Below are 14,610 nucleotides of genomic sequence, written 5' to 3'. Positions count from 1 at the left end.
GCTGCCCCACCACTTCTCTTCCCGCCTGTTTCCCCTACCTGCATTTCCCCCTATAAAGCTCTTGTAATTCCATCTTCATATCTGCCTCCCGTAAGACCTGGACAGATATATCCCGATATAGATCTGTGATTAGTCTGCAAAATAACTTAACCTAGTGATTCAATAATGCTCCATAAACCTATAGTAATAACTCTATCTCATGCTTTCCATTTTGTACCCTGTAATAACTTACAAAGAACAGCAAGTTCTACATTCTCTGTAAATTTTAGCCAGTTGATAAAATAAAGGTCAGTGAAACTGGGAGGGGAAACATGACAGAAGAAAGAGGACTTCTTGATTTCTCTTTCTGACACAGGCAGGATTAAACTAGGACATCTCTGCCATTTCCTCTAGCTCTAAATAACTGTGAATCCTGGAGACTAAAGCACATAATCAAACTGATCATTTTTGCTGGTGAAATTAGCAAACATTTTAATGAGTAATATTGACTAAATGCATAAGAGAGTTGTCCAAAGACTTTATGTGGCATGCTGCTAAACGTCTATTATGTCTTAGAAACTCATTTTGAATATTTTTTCCCACAAACAAACTGCTTCCCCTGTTTCTAGTCACTGCCCATTTTAGTATATCCTATACATACTGCCGGCTTTCTCTCCCTAAAGTAGACTGGTTAGGAGCTCATTCTCGTGAACCAGAATGCCTGGATTTGCACTTACTTGCTGTGTGACATAATATCTCATTGTTGTGAGGATTAAATGGGCTAATGCAGTTAAAACACTTAAAACAGGGTGCCTGGGTGGCTCAGTTGGTTAAGCGACTGCCTTTGGCTCAGGTCATGATACTGGAGTCCCGGGATCGAGTCCCACATCGGGCTCCCTGCTCAGCAGGGAGTCTGCTTCTCCCTCTGACCCTCCCCCCCCATGTGCGCGCGCGCTCTCTCTCTCTCTCTCAAATAAATAAAATCTTAAAAAAAAAACCACTTAAAACAGTGCCAAGCACATAGTAAGTGCTTAATAAATGTTACATATTTTTATTATTTCATTTTCCCAGTGAAAAACTGGCAAAAAGTGCTGTGGTTCAGTTTCTGCCTGCTGAGGGTTTCTAGACAGTTGACTGTGTTTCCAAGCATGCCACAGTTTCATACTCTGTACTTTGGAGATGTTGCCTTAACTCTAGGGAAGCCCTTTTACTCCTATAAACTCTACAACTATTTTATATATATATATATATATACATACACACATATATAAAATGTGCAATTGCAGCACTGGATCAGTACTCCAAAACTTGGAGATTCTAGGCTCATTGACTCCACTTATTGGCTATGCAACCTGAGAAAAACCATATAAACTCTGTGTCCTAGGCCACATAAAAAGGAAATAATAGTATCTGAATAGCTTATGGAACAGGACCAGATAAAATATTTAGGAGAATGCTTAATATATTATTACATAAATACATGTGTTCTAGAATCAGACCCATCATTTACCAATGCTGTGATTTTGGAAAGCTAACTTAAACCTCCCTATTTCTCAGTTTCCTCACTGGTAAAAGGAAGATGATAATCACTGTAAAAAGTAAGACATTTTAACCTAGTTCAAAAATATTATCTAAATTCCAGGTAAAAATACACTTTGTTCTACTGAGAACTATCTATATGTGTTATGAATGAGAACTTTTCATATAATTTTTAAAAATAAAAACTAGGAAAATTTTTTAAAAAATAAAAAGTATAATAAACAGCAAACTGTTAAAGAAATCCAAACATGGGTCTTTTATATATGTATATATATATTAAATATCAATATATAACAAATAAGACTCTTAAGTTCTTAGAATTTTTTGAAGATAACATTTCGATTAAAAAAATAGAAAGTTAGGGGTGCCTGGGTGGCTCAGTCAGTTAAGCATCCAACTCTTGGTTTCAGCTCAGGTCAGGACCTCAGGGTCATGAGATAAAGCCCTGCATCAGACTCCACACTCAGTGGGGAGTCTGCTTGAAGATTTTCTCTCTCTGTCTTTCCCCCAACTTTCTCTCTCTCTCAAATAAATAAATCTTTAAAAATAATAGAAAGTTGATTTTTGTTGTTTTCCCCACCTTAAGACAAAAGGTACCTTTTTCCTCATCCGTATTTAAAGCCTGGAAGAATTTTATGGTGAAGGAGCAAGAGTAAATTGATTTTTTTAAAAATCACACTGGGCGCCTGGGTGGCTCAGTTGGGCGCGTGGGTGGCTCAGTTGGTTGAGCGACTGCCTTCGGCTCAGGTCGTGATCCTGGAGTCCGGGGATCGAGTCCCGCATCGGGCTCCCTGCTGCTCAGCGGGGGGTCTGTTTCTCCCTCTGACCCTCCCCCCTCTCATGTGCGCGCGCTCTCTCTCTCTCTCTCTCTCTCTCTCATTCTCGCTCTCTCAAATAAATAAATAAATAAAATCTTAAAAAAAAAAAATCACACTGAGGGGAGCCTAGGTGATTCAGTCAGTGAAGTATCTGCCTTCAGCTCAGGACATGATCCTGGGGTCCTGCGACCAGCTCCCTGCTCAGCGGAGAGTCTGCTTCTCCCTCTCCCTCTGCTCCTGTCCCCGCTCGTGCTCTCTCTCACTTGCTCTCTCTCAAGTAAATAAATAAAATCATTAAAAATATACAAATAATAAAAAATCAAACGGCACAACTCAAAGATTTTTATAAATGAGGAAGAAGATGTTAAAAAGCTCATCTTTTCCTTCTCCTCTTTTCATCTGCTCTATCAATCACTGGAAGTATTGCAAATATAAAACTTATTTGGCAAAACACCAAGAACGTGTAGGGGTCTTAAACCTCAGACACTGAAGCCTCTTTAGAGGTTCGTGCAGATTGCCGCCACAACAGTATCTGTAGTAAATCTAGAATCACATTGGTATAAAGGAATTTGTTGTTTCCTTTGCATTTTTACATATCAAATAGAGTTAAGTGCTGATTAAGAACATGCATGTGTGGAACATAATGAATGTTTATCTAATGGTGATCTGACCCTCCTGTCCCTCAATTTGCTTAATTTCTACCACTGGATATAATGAGCATTTGTTTTTTTCTCTTCCTGGGATCTGTAATCTTCCTTGGTAAAGCAAATGTAGATTTTGTTGTTGTTAACTTAAATATTATTTAAAAGTTTGAAAAATTCAATTTGTAATCATTTCAGAACAAGAAACTTTTCTGCAGGGAGCCTGACACACTCAGTCGGTGGAGCATGCAACTCTTGATTTCAGGGTTGTGAGTTCCAGCCTCTTGCTGGGTGTAGAGATTATGTGAAAATAAAATCGTAAAAAGAAAAAAAAAAAGAAAAGAAAAAGAAACTTGTTTTGCACTACTTAAATGTTACAAAACGATTTAGAACTACTAATGTTAAATTGCAATTAAACTTTGTTATTGTGTCATCTAAAATTTTAAATTTGTTTTTAAAAACTTGTTCAGATGTACTTTCATGGTATTTTTAACATTTCGATTCTAATGTTCTCAGAGAACGACTTCTCCTTGGCGTCTAGTCCCTGAGTGAAGATTGTCCATAGAGGAATCCTGCATTAGGCAGAAAAGGCCTGACACCAGTCCCCTAGCAGTGGTTAGTCATCAAGGGGAGCGTGGCCCGTGCATGAAGGCTGCGGTGGGTCCTGAAGGGGCAGCAGCCAAGGCTGTCTGCCCACTGCAGTCTGCCCACAGGAGGTAGCAGGGGGATCCGAGCAGGCACTTCCATGACCCCGCGGTGGGGTAAACATGTACATCCATCATGGGAGGATTAGGAGAGGTCTTGAAGTATAGATTTACACTTTTGAGGATGGCAGCTCCCCTTTGAGTTAGAAGAATTGTCATGTTTCAGCTGTGAACTGATAATTTCTAAGAACACTAGATTTTCAATACCTTGCAGAAGGTGCTGCTTGTTATTGTAAACAGCATTTCTAATCACCTGACAAAAAGTGTGCCATAAAATAACTACTTGATGGAGTACCTATAATATTAACTTGAACAGTTTTTATTATTTGTATTAATCCTTAATATTTCTATTAGGTATGGATTGTGGGCATAATAAAAATATTACTGTATCAAAGCCAATGATATTTAATGTCATGAACAAAATATTTAGATAGGAAATACACGTGCCAGGAGAAATGGCAAATTGGGACAGTCAAAGATTACTGGGTTTCCTTTCAGGACAGAGTTGACCATTGTCAGACCCTCCCTGGATAATCTGTTTCTAAAGGGTGTTGATCTTTGTCTTTCTAGGCTCTTTTACAACTGAATTTAAGTTGCAGGGAACTGAGTGATGTATACAATTTTTCCCATTACAATTAAAATAAAACATTCACTAGAGACATAAATGGTTTTTGTGTAGTAGAAAAAATGACTTTAATCATTATATTTATTGTCCTATAGGATATTAATCGGTTTGGGACAAATTAATAATTTTTTTAACTATTCCTGATTGCCCATATACATACACGCACAAATATGTATTTATATGTATATATGTATCTGTTATTCGAATTTTCCTTTAAACATGTTTAATCTAAAAATAAATAAATAAACCAGTTTAATCTTTTGTAGGATATAATGAACATAAATAAAATATAGATAAATAGATAATACTCTCCTAATTAATTAATAAACTAAATAAAATCCTTAACTTGAACTTGAATGTGTATTCACTCTTTATTAGTACCACAGCCATGATATCACCTTTTTGAAAATTATCTTTCAGCAGAGGGTTTTTCTAATATGAAGCAAATGCATTTGAAGAAAAGAGAAATGCCATTGGGAAAATGTTTGCCAATTTTAGATGTATTTATGCCAAATTTGGTGTCAGACGCACAAGACTATCCAAACTGCTTGTGAATGTGAATGAGGTGATAAATCAGGTTTTAGAAAATCCTTATTCTTCAAGTGACACAAGATTGAATGTGTTAAGGATTAAAACGATATTAAAATCCTCACGGATCAGCAAGTTTCTTTTTTGTAGTTCACTGAATCATGCAATGAACTAAGAATATCTGGGATTAACAGGTACTGGGGGTATGTTATCATATTACATAATATTCCTCAAAGCAATTTATGGCCAGTAGAGGACCAGTAACATTCCAGGCATTAGAATATGTTTGATGTGTAAGAGAGAAAACAAAACAAAACAAAACACAGATGCACACCCACACAAACACAAGTCTGCAGACTCAATACCATACAAATTGTTAAATATTTCAAGCAATTTACTTTCAATGTATCTCAATATTTAAATATTATCTAAATTTTAACTTGATTAAAATTTAGAGAGAATGAGAATGAATTATCAGACACCTTTGCAACAACCCTCCCCCTATACCTTACACTGAAATAATACATACAGTCCGGGCTAGTTTCAAACTCAAACTTGCGACTGTTGGTCCCGTATCCAGCTGCGGTTCGGGCTCGGATTTGGAACACATAAGTGGTGTCAGGCTTGAGGCTACTGATGGTAACATTCGTGCCTCTTGCCCTCAGAATGGTGTAACTTGTCTCTTGCTCCTGCTTTGAGGTAAGAAAAATCATGTTAAAATCAAATCTTCATAACGCTATCAAATGATAAAAAGGTAAATTACTCAAAATCAGTTCTTTCAGATTTTAACACAGAGCATAGGACATATAAAAGAGATGACAATCATTTCACTCTCTGAAGACAATAGAGGCATCTTTTAAGCTAAAATTATTTACAGAATCTCCTAACGTGTAAAATGATTTGTGTCCTGCACATAAATCAGGGAAAGTTTTCATTCTTACCAGTTAGTGAATATGCCAGTGAAAATATGTTTTCTTCAAAGCTAAGTCTAAATGAAAGCTTTGTTCTAATTTCAAAAATAAACTTACAAAAAGGAAAATACCCCTTTGAATTAAACTTAATAGGAAAGCCCTACTGATTCTTAGAAAAATATTTTTATCAATTATAAAATATTAAACTTCAAAAAGGTCCAGGTTTTACATATAGCTCTACATTCATAACTTTCTCAGCATCAGTTATACATGCACTGTATTCAATCTAAGTCACTGTGGTTTAGTAGAGACAAATATCTTCAGATCAAAGTCTAGAGACATTTCCCCAAAGGATCTTCTCCAGGGGACTCAGACTGTATATCAGGATATTCACGGTGCACATTAACAGGAAAGTCTTTTTGTGTCAAGCCTTGTGTAGAAAATATGGATTTACACAGAATTGTGTTTTTCCCCTAAGGCAGATTAATATACACTGAGTATTTTATGGGTAACCTGATTTTGAACAATGGTGGAATGTCCCTGCACTTGGGGTGGGGCCCAGAGTGGATATTCTTAACCAAAATGACATAGCATATTACAGAAGAAGTATACATTACAGATACTTTGTAGTTAAAGATGCTAGTCATGTACTAGATAGCATTTAAGTTGGTATATTAAAAAAAGAAGAGGATCAAATATATTTATTTTACAGAAATAATTATTTCATTTGTTAAAAAACTTGTTGAACCTATGCCCAAAACTCAACTCTGCTCATCATCATTAGTGAACTAGTCAAGAAAGCTAGACCTTATAGAGCTTAAATTCTAGTGAAACATTCAAAATATTTCCAAGCATTATACACATTTGGGAATAATTTTTAAATTTATGTACATATGATATAAATACTTATATAAACATATTAAAGATAGTATTGCATGAATGTTTGTATCAAATTTTAAAATGCTTAGGGAATAATGAATAGATTCAGCCATTTTTTCCTGCACTGGTTAATATTGTTTTAATCCAAGGATGTGCATTGTGCTTTGTTGGTAGAATTTGAAAGAAGTTCAGAATTATTTTTATGTTTAAAAGATTTGAATATAAATTAACTGCATTTTTGATTTGGCCCTGTCGATCTAAAGGTTGGGTGCTTCCTGGCTTTGTTATCCAGTCTGAACTGAGACGTGTCATTACTTTTCTTTTTATTTTGTTGCGTTGTCTATAAAACATGGATTCTTATATTTGCCCCATCTTTCTTGTCAAACTTTTAAAAATAGGAGATCATGATCAGATGAGTATTTCCAGTGCTACAGTGGAGCACTAAAAGCTAGGATGTAAGTTATTTATACTATGACTTTAGCATAATGAAGTTGATTAGGCCTCTCTTTTCTTTTAATGAAAGAGACATTCCTTTTCGCTGCATGGGGCACTATGAAAAAAAAATGGCAACAGACTTGTGAAATACATTAACCTTAATTAAGAGAATAGCTACACAATGCAAATGAATGTTTATACATTATGCTTTGTTTGCACAACTGATCATTCTCATGTTCCTAATAATCCATTCTCATGTAGAGCAAGGCATGTAATACAGGAAAACATGCTAAAGGAGGAGCCATGGCTTCCAGGATTCAAAACTGAGACCTGTTTATTAGCAGCGAGGCTGTGAGAAATTCAAATAATGCCACTGACTCTGTTTTCTTATTTGTGAATGAATCTAATTAACCAATTTCATAGGATCATCACACAACTCAAAATTAAATAATGTACTCAGAAGTGTTCTATAAAGTGCTATATAAATGCACAATTTGCTTTTAATTCACTTGAAAATACTTTGTAACCCGCACACAAATATGTTTTGCTCACATTAGTAGCTATAAAACCACCCAGCTCTGATAAGATTTGAATACATCTTGCTTTCAAACCTCACCATAATTTATAACCAGGGAGAAATAAGTGCCATTTAGAGGTGATGAAATACTATAGCCTAAGTTCTACTTATAAATAATCATGTATCTATTTTTATAATTGTATTACTGAACCACAATTTTATGATGTGGAGCAAACTTATCCATCCATTCCCACCTTCTAAATTACCTTGTACAGTATCAAGAAAGCTTTTCATTGTCAGTTCAAAAATACAATGGTTTTGTTATTAGTTCAATGTTCCCATCTGTATTGAATGAAATTCATGTGAAGGTAAAGGTCAGGAAATGAGGCTTAAGGCAATGAACTAGGAGTAGCTCATCAATAGGCTAAAGAATCACTGTGAAATTATTGGTAGAAAAGGGGTCTCAGTGGAGGACATAAATGTCATTTCTAATGCCATAACTAGATGGCTTAAGTTTGGTACTGACATCTTTGCTGTGACTTATTGTTAAAGAATGGGGGATATCTGACACAATGATTTCAAAACCCCCTTCACTGATAAATCAAAGGTATCATGTGACCAGCGTTCCAAACAGAGGTCTACCACTTCTTAGCAACGCCATTGGTTTCTTGGCAAGTGCATAGCTCATAAGAAGGTCACCTCTTTCCCTACACAGCCCAACCTTTTAACATCATCTCCCCACCTTTTCATAGTATTTGACTTCGTAGTCCAATATGATCCCATTAGGGTGTTCAGGTTCCTGCCAAGATAAAGAGATGCTGTTTCTGGATGTTCGATCCTTCTTAATCGTCATGACAGGTGATGGAGCTGTAGAGAAAGAACAATGGGAGGGGATAGTGGCAGGACAGGAATCAATCCAATTAGGAAGGGTGGTGAAGAGCAGAGAGAGAAAGGAACAAGCAAATGCAGGCTATCATTGCTCTAATCTTTGGCAAGAAAGCACAATCTCCGTTTCAAAGGCTCTGGAGTATTAATCTGGCCCTGTATCAAGCCTCAGCAGCTGGATTACAGCCCTGGTACATACAGGCCTATGGAAAATGAGCTGAGATTTTCAACTGCTTGTGGACTAGTGGCAAGTAAGCAGATGTTTTCAATCTGCTACTATAATGTAAGCAATGAAATATATTTGATATATTAAAAAAAGAACAAAACATCAGGGCTACCTATTTGTTATAATGTTGCAAAGTTATTAATACCAGATTCTGCAGCTCATTGATAACATTTTCATATGCAACTCTTTAAGAGGACTGGAATCCACTATGCACAAGGAGTCCCATGGTATCTATAGATAATAATAATACTTAGTGTATTGTAAAATGGACAGGGTTTAGAACATATTATAGGAGGTCTTGACTTTTGACAAAAATCCCTCATGAATAAAAATATATATCAGGAAACAACAGTCATCTGCTTTTACATTTTTATTTCTTAAAAAGAAAATATTTAATAAGTACCAAGGAACTGACTGCTCTTTATGTCACAAATCTTTGGATATATTCTGAGGTATCTTTTTAGGTGTTGACTCTATATTTGTTATGTTCTATGCATTATCGAAAGTACAGAATATGAATAAAAATCATCTCTTTGGATCAGATATAGGGTCACCCTCATTTCTAATTGAAGCTTAAATATATTTTAAGTGACCTCCTACTTCAAATTCTTCCATTAAAAAGAAAAATGCATACTATCTCTCAGTGCACTTCTGGTTTTAAAATTCAATCCTGGTACACTGGCCAACTGAAATACCTCACTATGGGGTTCAGCAGCATCCTGCCCTAATGGAATGCAGCAAAATAAATTGCAAACATGAAACAACCAAAAATGAAGAATTCTCAAGTACATTAAATGTTGAATTGTTTTCATTGCTAAAGATTGTCTTATAGATTTTTCTCAAGTCAAGAACTATTAGAACCCTGTCTATAGCTAATGTTAGAAGTTTTGTATTTGTGGATTTGATGTTTCTGCGATAGTCACATGCTGACTTTTGCATCTAACCTCTCAAATTGTTCCTGTCTATAAATGCCTTTCATTTTTATTCCTCACTTAAAAATAGAGTTTTCATTAAGCTTGACTCATGACACTTTATTAGAAAGGGTAAGTCTAAATGAAGAATCCATTGCAATAATGGATTTCTATTATTTGTAAGATCTTGTGAACTCTTTTGTAACTAAAGCATCATTAATTTAATGGTCTAGGAATGATTATTTAATCTTTTGCCAAGGAAAAATGTAGGTGTTGTTTTTTTGATGGAAAAGTACATACATTTTCTTATTCATATTTTGCTCCCATTAGCAATTACTATCATTTCATGTAACTTAACATCATTTAACTTTCATATTTAGTTTTCATCTATTCATTATTATTATTTTATTTCCTGGATTGGCCTCACCATACCCTAACCCCCCACCTCCCAACGTATAGTGGTTTGATGCTCTGAAATTGATTCCAAGCAAAGGATAATTTATTTTGGTTATATTTAGTTAAAATTTTATAAATGTATTCAATGTTTCTAAATATATCACTCAGTTATAAATAAATAAAAGTATGTTAATTTTTTGAGAATTATTTTCTTTTAACCTAACCCTACTACTTAAAAAAAAATAACAATTCATTATCCAATTGCTAATAGAAAAATTGTAGCCCTAACACCCTGGGAAACAAGTTTTCCTTTAAAAAAAAAACAAAAACAGAAAAATTCCAGTAATTTTCCTACTGAATTAAATCCATTAATAGAGTAACTTTTAATATACACTTACAGAGCATTTCAAAGATGCTCGATGTTGGAACACTTTCCTAATAAACCCATGGAGACCCTACATTCGTTCCATATCACCATGAAACTGGTTTATTTTCCCTAACACTTAAAATCCATTTTCAAAGAAGTTTTGAAAATTATCATGTATGGCATCTCTTAAAAAAAAAGTGAGAAACACATTCATTTCAAAGAATGATTGTGATGAAGATTGTATTAACTTTTTAATGAAAGCTTTGCAGGCTGTTTGGGGTCTGCCCATTTTTTACTGCTTCTGCACTGGGCAAGACTTTATAACTGTTGAAATTCCTCAAAGGTCTTTGAACAAGCTGCAGGGCCCTGTTTGACTGTAATAAATAGTCTTTTATAATTCCACACTTACTTAAGTAGAGGCAATTGCTCAAAGCTTGTGCCATCTCTAAGTTAAATGAAACTTTTCTGATTGCTGCTTTTAGGCCTGTGTTAAGTCATTTGTTCTGCTCTTTTAATACACGCCTCTTGTGTTGGCTGCATGTCAGCAGTGTCAACCCAGAGCACCAGCTGGAATCCGTTACATTTAGGTAATGCTCATCAATGTTTTAATATTAATAAGTAATTAACAGAAATTGTTTTTCTCTCTCCTAATAAATATTTTTAGGACATAATAAAACATATTGCAGGAAGAGATGAATTCCATGGGCACTCTACTGTATTGATGCTTTCTAAAAGGTTTTCTAGAACACTCTTAACTCACACCTTGAAGTATAATTTATCCATACTTCCTCATGCACTCATAGAATTTGTAATATTAATGACAAACTGTGATATAGATTACATTTCTTTAAGTTAGTTTCCAGGTATTAAAGAGTGGTTTGCTCAAAGTACTGATTTCCAAGATCCACAGAAATCCTTTAAGTTTATTATTATTCTGTGTAAGAGGACATGGTATTGCAATGTATATCATAAAATAAATTTGATTTACTTTGTCTTCATTTCTTTGTTTTTTAATTTTGTGATTTGAAAGAACGGTGGGTCATAGTTCCATGGAATGAAAAAAATCCCAAGACCAGAGAAATGCTCAGCCCTGGAGTAAGAGGTACATAGGAGGAGAGACACAAGTCTTTCCCAGCAAACTGCAGGTATATAAGGTGAAACAGGCAATTACTGGTGAACACCCCAATAGTTCCAGATTGGGAGTTTTAATCTGCTGCCTCTTTTATTTACCTGAAATGATATATTACTGAAATGACTCCCTTATCAAAATGAAGAAATTTATGACAAAGTAGGCTACTGTGAAACTGTCTAGGCCTTCCTTTATATAGGTTAGTAAATGCAGAGTTTTGCAGGGAAAAAAAAAATATATATATATATGAAGAACATGGTAACAAGAAAAATTAAAACAGTAGGAAGGAGATAATTTTAAGGCAGTTAATGGCCGTCTTTAAAATAATGCCTTGGTGTGTCAAGTACATTTTGGGGTATTGGTGTTTGAGAGGGAGCAACTATTTGATCCTTAGCTTTTGCTATTCTGGGTGCAGCTGGATATATACACGTCCTTCAGAAAATAAAGAAAGGAATGGGTTAGCCTGGTGATGGGTATTAAAGAGGGCACATTCTGCATGGAGCACTGGGTGTTATGAACAAACAATGAATCATGGAACACTACACCAAAACAAATGATGTAATATATGGTGATTAACATAACAATAAAAAATTAAAAAAAAAGAAAATAAAGAAAGGAGATGGGATATACTTAGTAAAGTGAAATGTATTATATTTTAACTGAAATATTTCTTAAAAGAATACATATACAAGAAAAAAAAAACGTTGGGAGGGAAAGAGAGGCTCATGAATCACACTGTTATTTGTCCTCCATGAAGCATTCCTATACTTACCCTACAGCACTGTGAAGTTCTGAACACTCCAGGTACTGACAAAAATCTTGTGGTGCCACAGTGGACTTGCTCATGGCTCTTTCAATTAATTCTTCTTTAAAATTTTTCTTTGTGATGACATAGAACTATACCGATATTTTCACCTTATATTATCTGCTAGTATGTGTTTCATAAAAGCTGGTATCAAAATACTTTTCAATTTCTGTTCTAGGGAGACATCACTTTCTGGAAACCAAGGATTGAATGGTCACTGGGTGTTTACTTCTCTAGTTCCAGACACTGCAACTGGCAGCCTCTTCAATCACAAACATGCAATGGCTAGTCCAGAGGACAGAGAGACAAGTATAACCCTTAATAGTTAATAACTGAACCCCAGTTATTTATTTATAGAGGAAAGGCAAGATTTTCTCTCATTGTCAGTGTAACCTGAGCCATTGCCTGCATCTAATGAAATAATAATAATAATAATAAAAAAAAACAAATTCCAATGAAGAAGCAAAAAATGTTGGGCTAAAGAGATTTCCATGTAAAAAGATTGAGTTAGAAATGGGGCTTGTATGGTTTACAATTTGTATTTGAGTTACACTTGATACACCTACAAGCCAAATCTACTGACAGACACGGAAGAGATTCATTATTTTAACTATGGTGTTTTTAAGCTACATTTACTATTATTCTGAAGCTAAAATATGACCCATCTTTAGAATCAGGAAGTCAAAACTTCAAAATTCAACTCCTAAAGGATCTGGTTTGGTTTGTTTGTTTTTGTTGGGACTTTCCTCTCTCTGGGTTTGGGAATTTCTAATGAACCTCTGAGGTATCTGTGGTTTAGAGATTGGACAAGTTAAAGTAATAACAAAAAGGGCTCAGTATTTCTTTTCTAAGTGAGCCAGAGCTTTTAAAAATTATCTCCATGGGAAAATGTCATGCAGTAAATGGTTGAAAGATTTTTACTTTGAATCAGACATGCCTTTAAAAGCATTACTCCCTTATATTTTTGTACCATTCAGTACAATGCCCACTTAAGAATATTTCCTTCTTGTTTTTGTTTTTTTTTTTCCCCCGGAAGTGAACCCTTCTATTAAATCCAGAAACACTCTTGGGTTTGAATTAGCATAATCATTCCTAGCTTCACGTTCTCCATCTCACCACCCTTACCCTGTTTTCCTCAACCTGTTGTTCTCTGGAATTTCCTGTTTGGGTCTCAGGACTCACTATCTCTACAGCCTAACCAGTTTGAATTTCAGAGTTAAACTTCTTGATATATTCTCCCTCACCAAGAACACTGCATGCCAACAGCTTCAACATCTGAAAGCTGATGAATTTTCTTTATTCAATTCTAGTTTTCCAGCCCTGCTTCAGTTCAAACTCTTGCCATTTTTTTCACCTGGATTCTACACTTTTCATCTCAATTGTCCCAGAAATTCAATTTTCTACACATTTTGATGACTTATTATTTTATGAAGTAAATGAAACTTTAACACTCCTCTCCTTCCAAATCTCATAATTTCAAATCATATTTTTTCTAAACTTACTAACTAAATAATAGTATTCAAAAGAAAGGTCTAGGAATCTACATTTTTAAGAAGTTTGTATCAGGAAACTCTTAAGATCACACATTTGGGAAATTCTAGCTCCTTCCTCATTAGTATAGTGGTGAGTATGCCCACCTGTCACACATTTGGGAAATTCTGGACTATAATTTAAAGATACATACATTGAAATTTATGACATAATTATTTAAGATTCCTCATAAGACTGCAACACACATACCAGCTTTATTATTTAGTGCCCTCCTTTCAAACTAAAATTCTAAAGGTAATTCCTTTGGTCATATGCTTTGGTCATACTGCTACACTCACTATGTGGAACAATCTCTTCCTTTTTCATCTGAAAAATCTTATGTATTTATTATCCTTAGAAGTCCATTGCTAATATAAGTCGTCCATAAAGCCCTTCCTGAGTCCCTTAGGCAATAATCAGCTTCTTCCACTGCTCTGATGTACAGAATACTTGTTCATTCTCTTATTATTTAGCCCACTACATTGTGTTGTAATTATATAATTTACTTACCAGCATGTCTTCCCACAATATTATAAGCCTCTCAGAGTCTTCAGTGCCTAACTTCATGATAACCTTGCATAAAACTAGCTATGCAGTTTGGTTAGCTTTGCAGTAAAATATACAATATGTTTTGTGGTTATTTCCTTTGAAAGATAAGTTCTATTTAGCTCTTGATATTAAAATAATAATATTTGAACCAAAATGAAAACTATAATGTTTAGCAGATATACCATTATCTATAAAATTATGTCATTAATTTTCTATAGTAAAGAGAAAAGTAATTT

At 34.8% G+C, this 14,610-nt stretch overlaps 1 protein-coding gene across 1 annotated transcript in view; it reads right to left on the bottom strand.

Annotated features, from left to right (window-relative positions):
* Positions 1-14,610, bottom strand: part of EPHA3 (EPH receptor A3) — a 364,933-nt gene that overhangs the window by 70,554 nt on the left and 279,769 nt on the right. Inside the window, exons 6-7 of the mRNA XM_028115620.2 lie at positions 8,319-8,443; positions 5,364-5,526 (exon numbers count right to left, since the gene is read on the bottom strand). Of these exons, the coding sequence (XP_027971421.1) occupies positions 5,364-5,526; positions 8,319-8,443 (288 nt within the window). The remainder of the gene's footprint in view (positions 1-5,363; positions 5,527-8,318; positions 8,444-14,610) is intronic.

The sequence above is a fragment of the Eumetopias jubatus genome, unplaced genomic scaffold, assembly GCF_037043125.1.
Source record: "Eumetopias jubatus isolate StellerSeaLion01/CBP00866 unplaced genomic scaffold, mEumJub1_p1.0 scaffold_1, whole genome shotgun sequence".
NCBI classification, from domain to species: Eukaryota; Metazoa; Chordata; class Mammalia; order Carnivora; family Otariidae; genus Eumetopias; species Eumetopias jubatus.
Note: the sequence above shows the minus strand (reverse complement) of the source record. Positions and strands in the feature narration are given on the sequence as shown.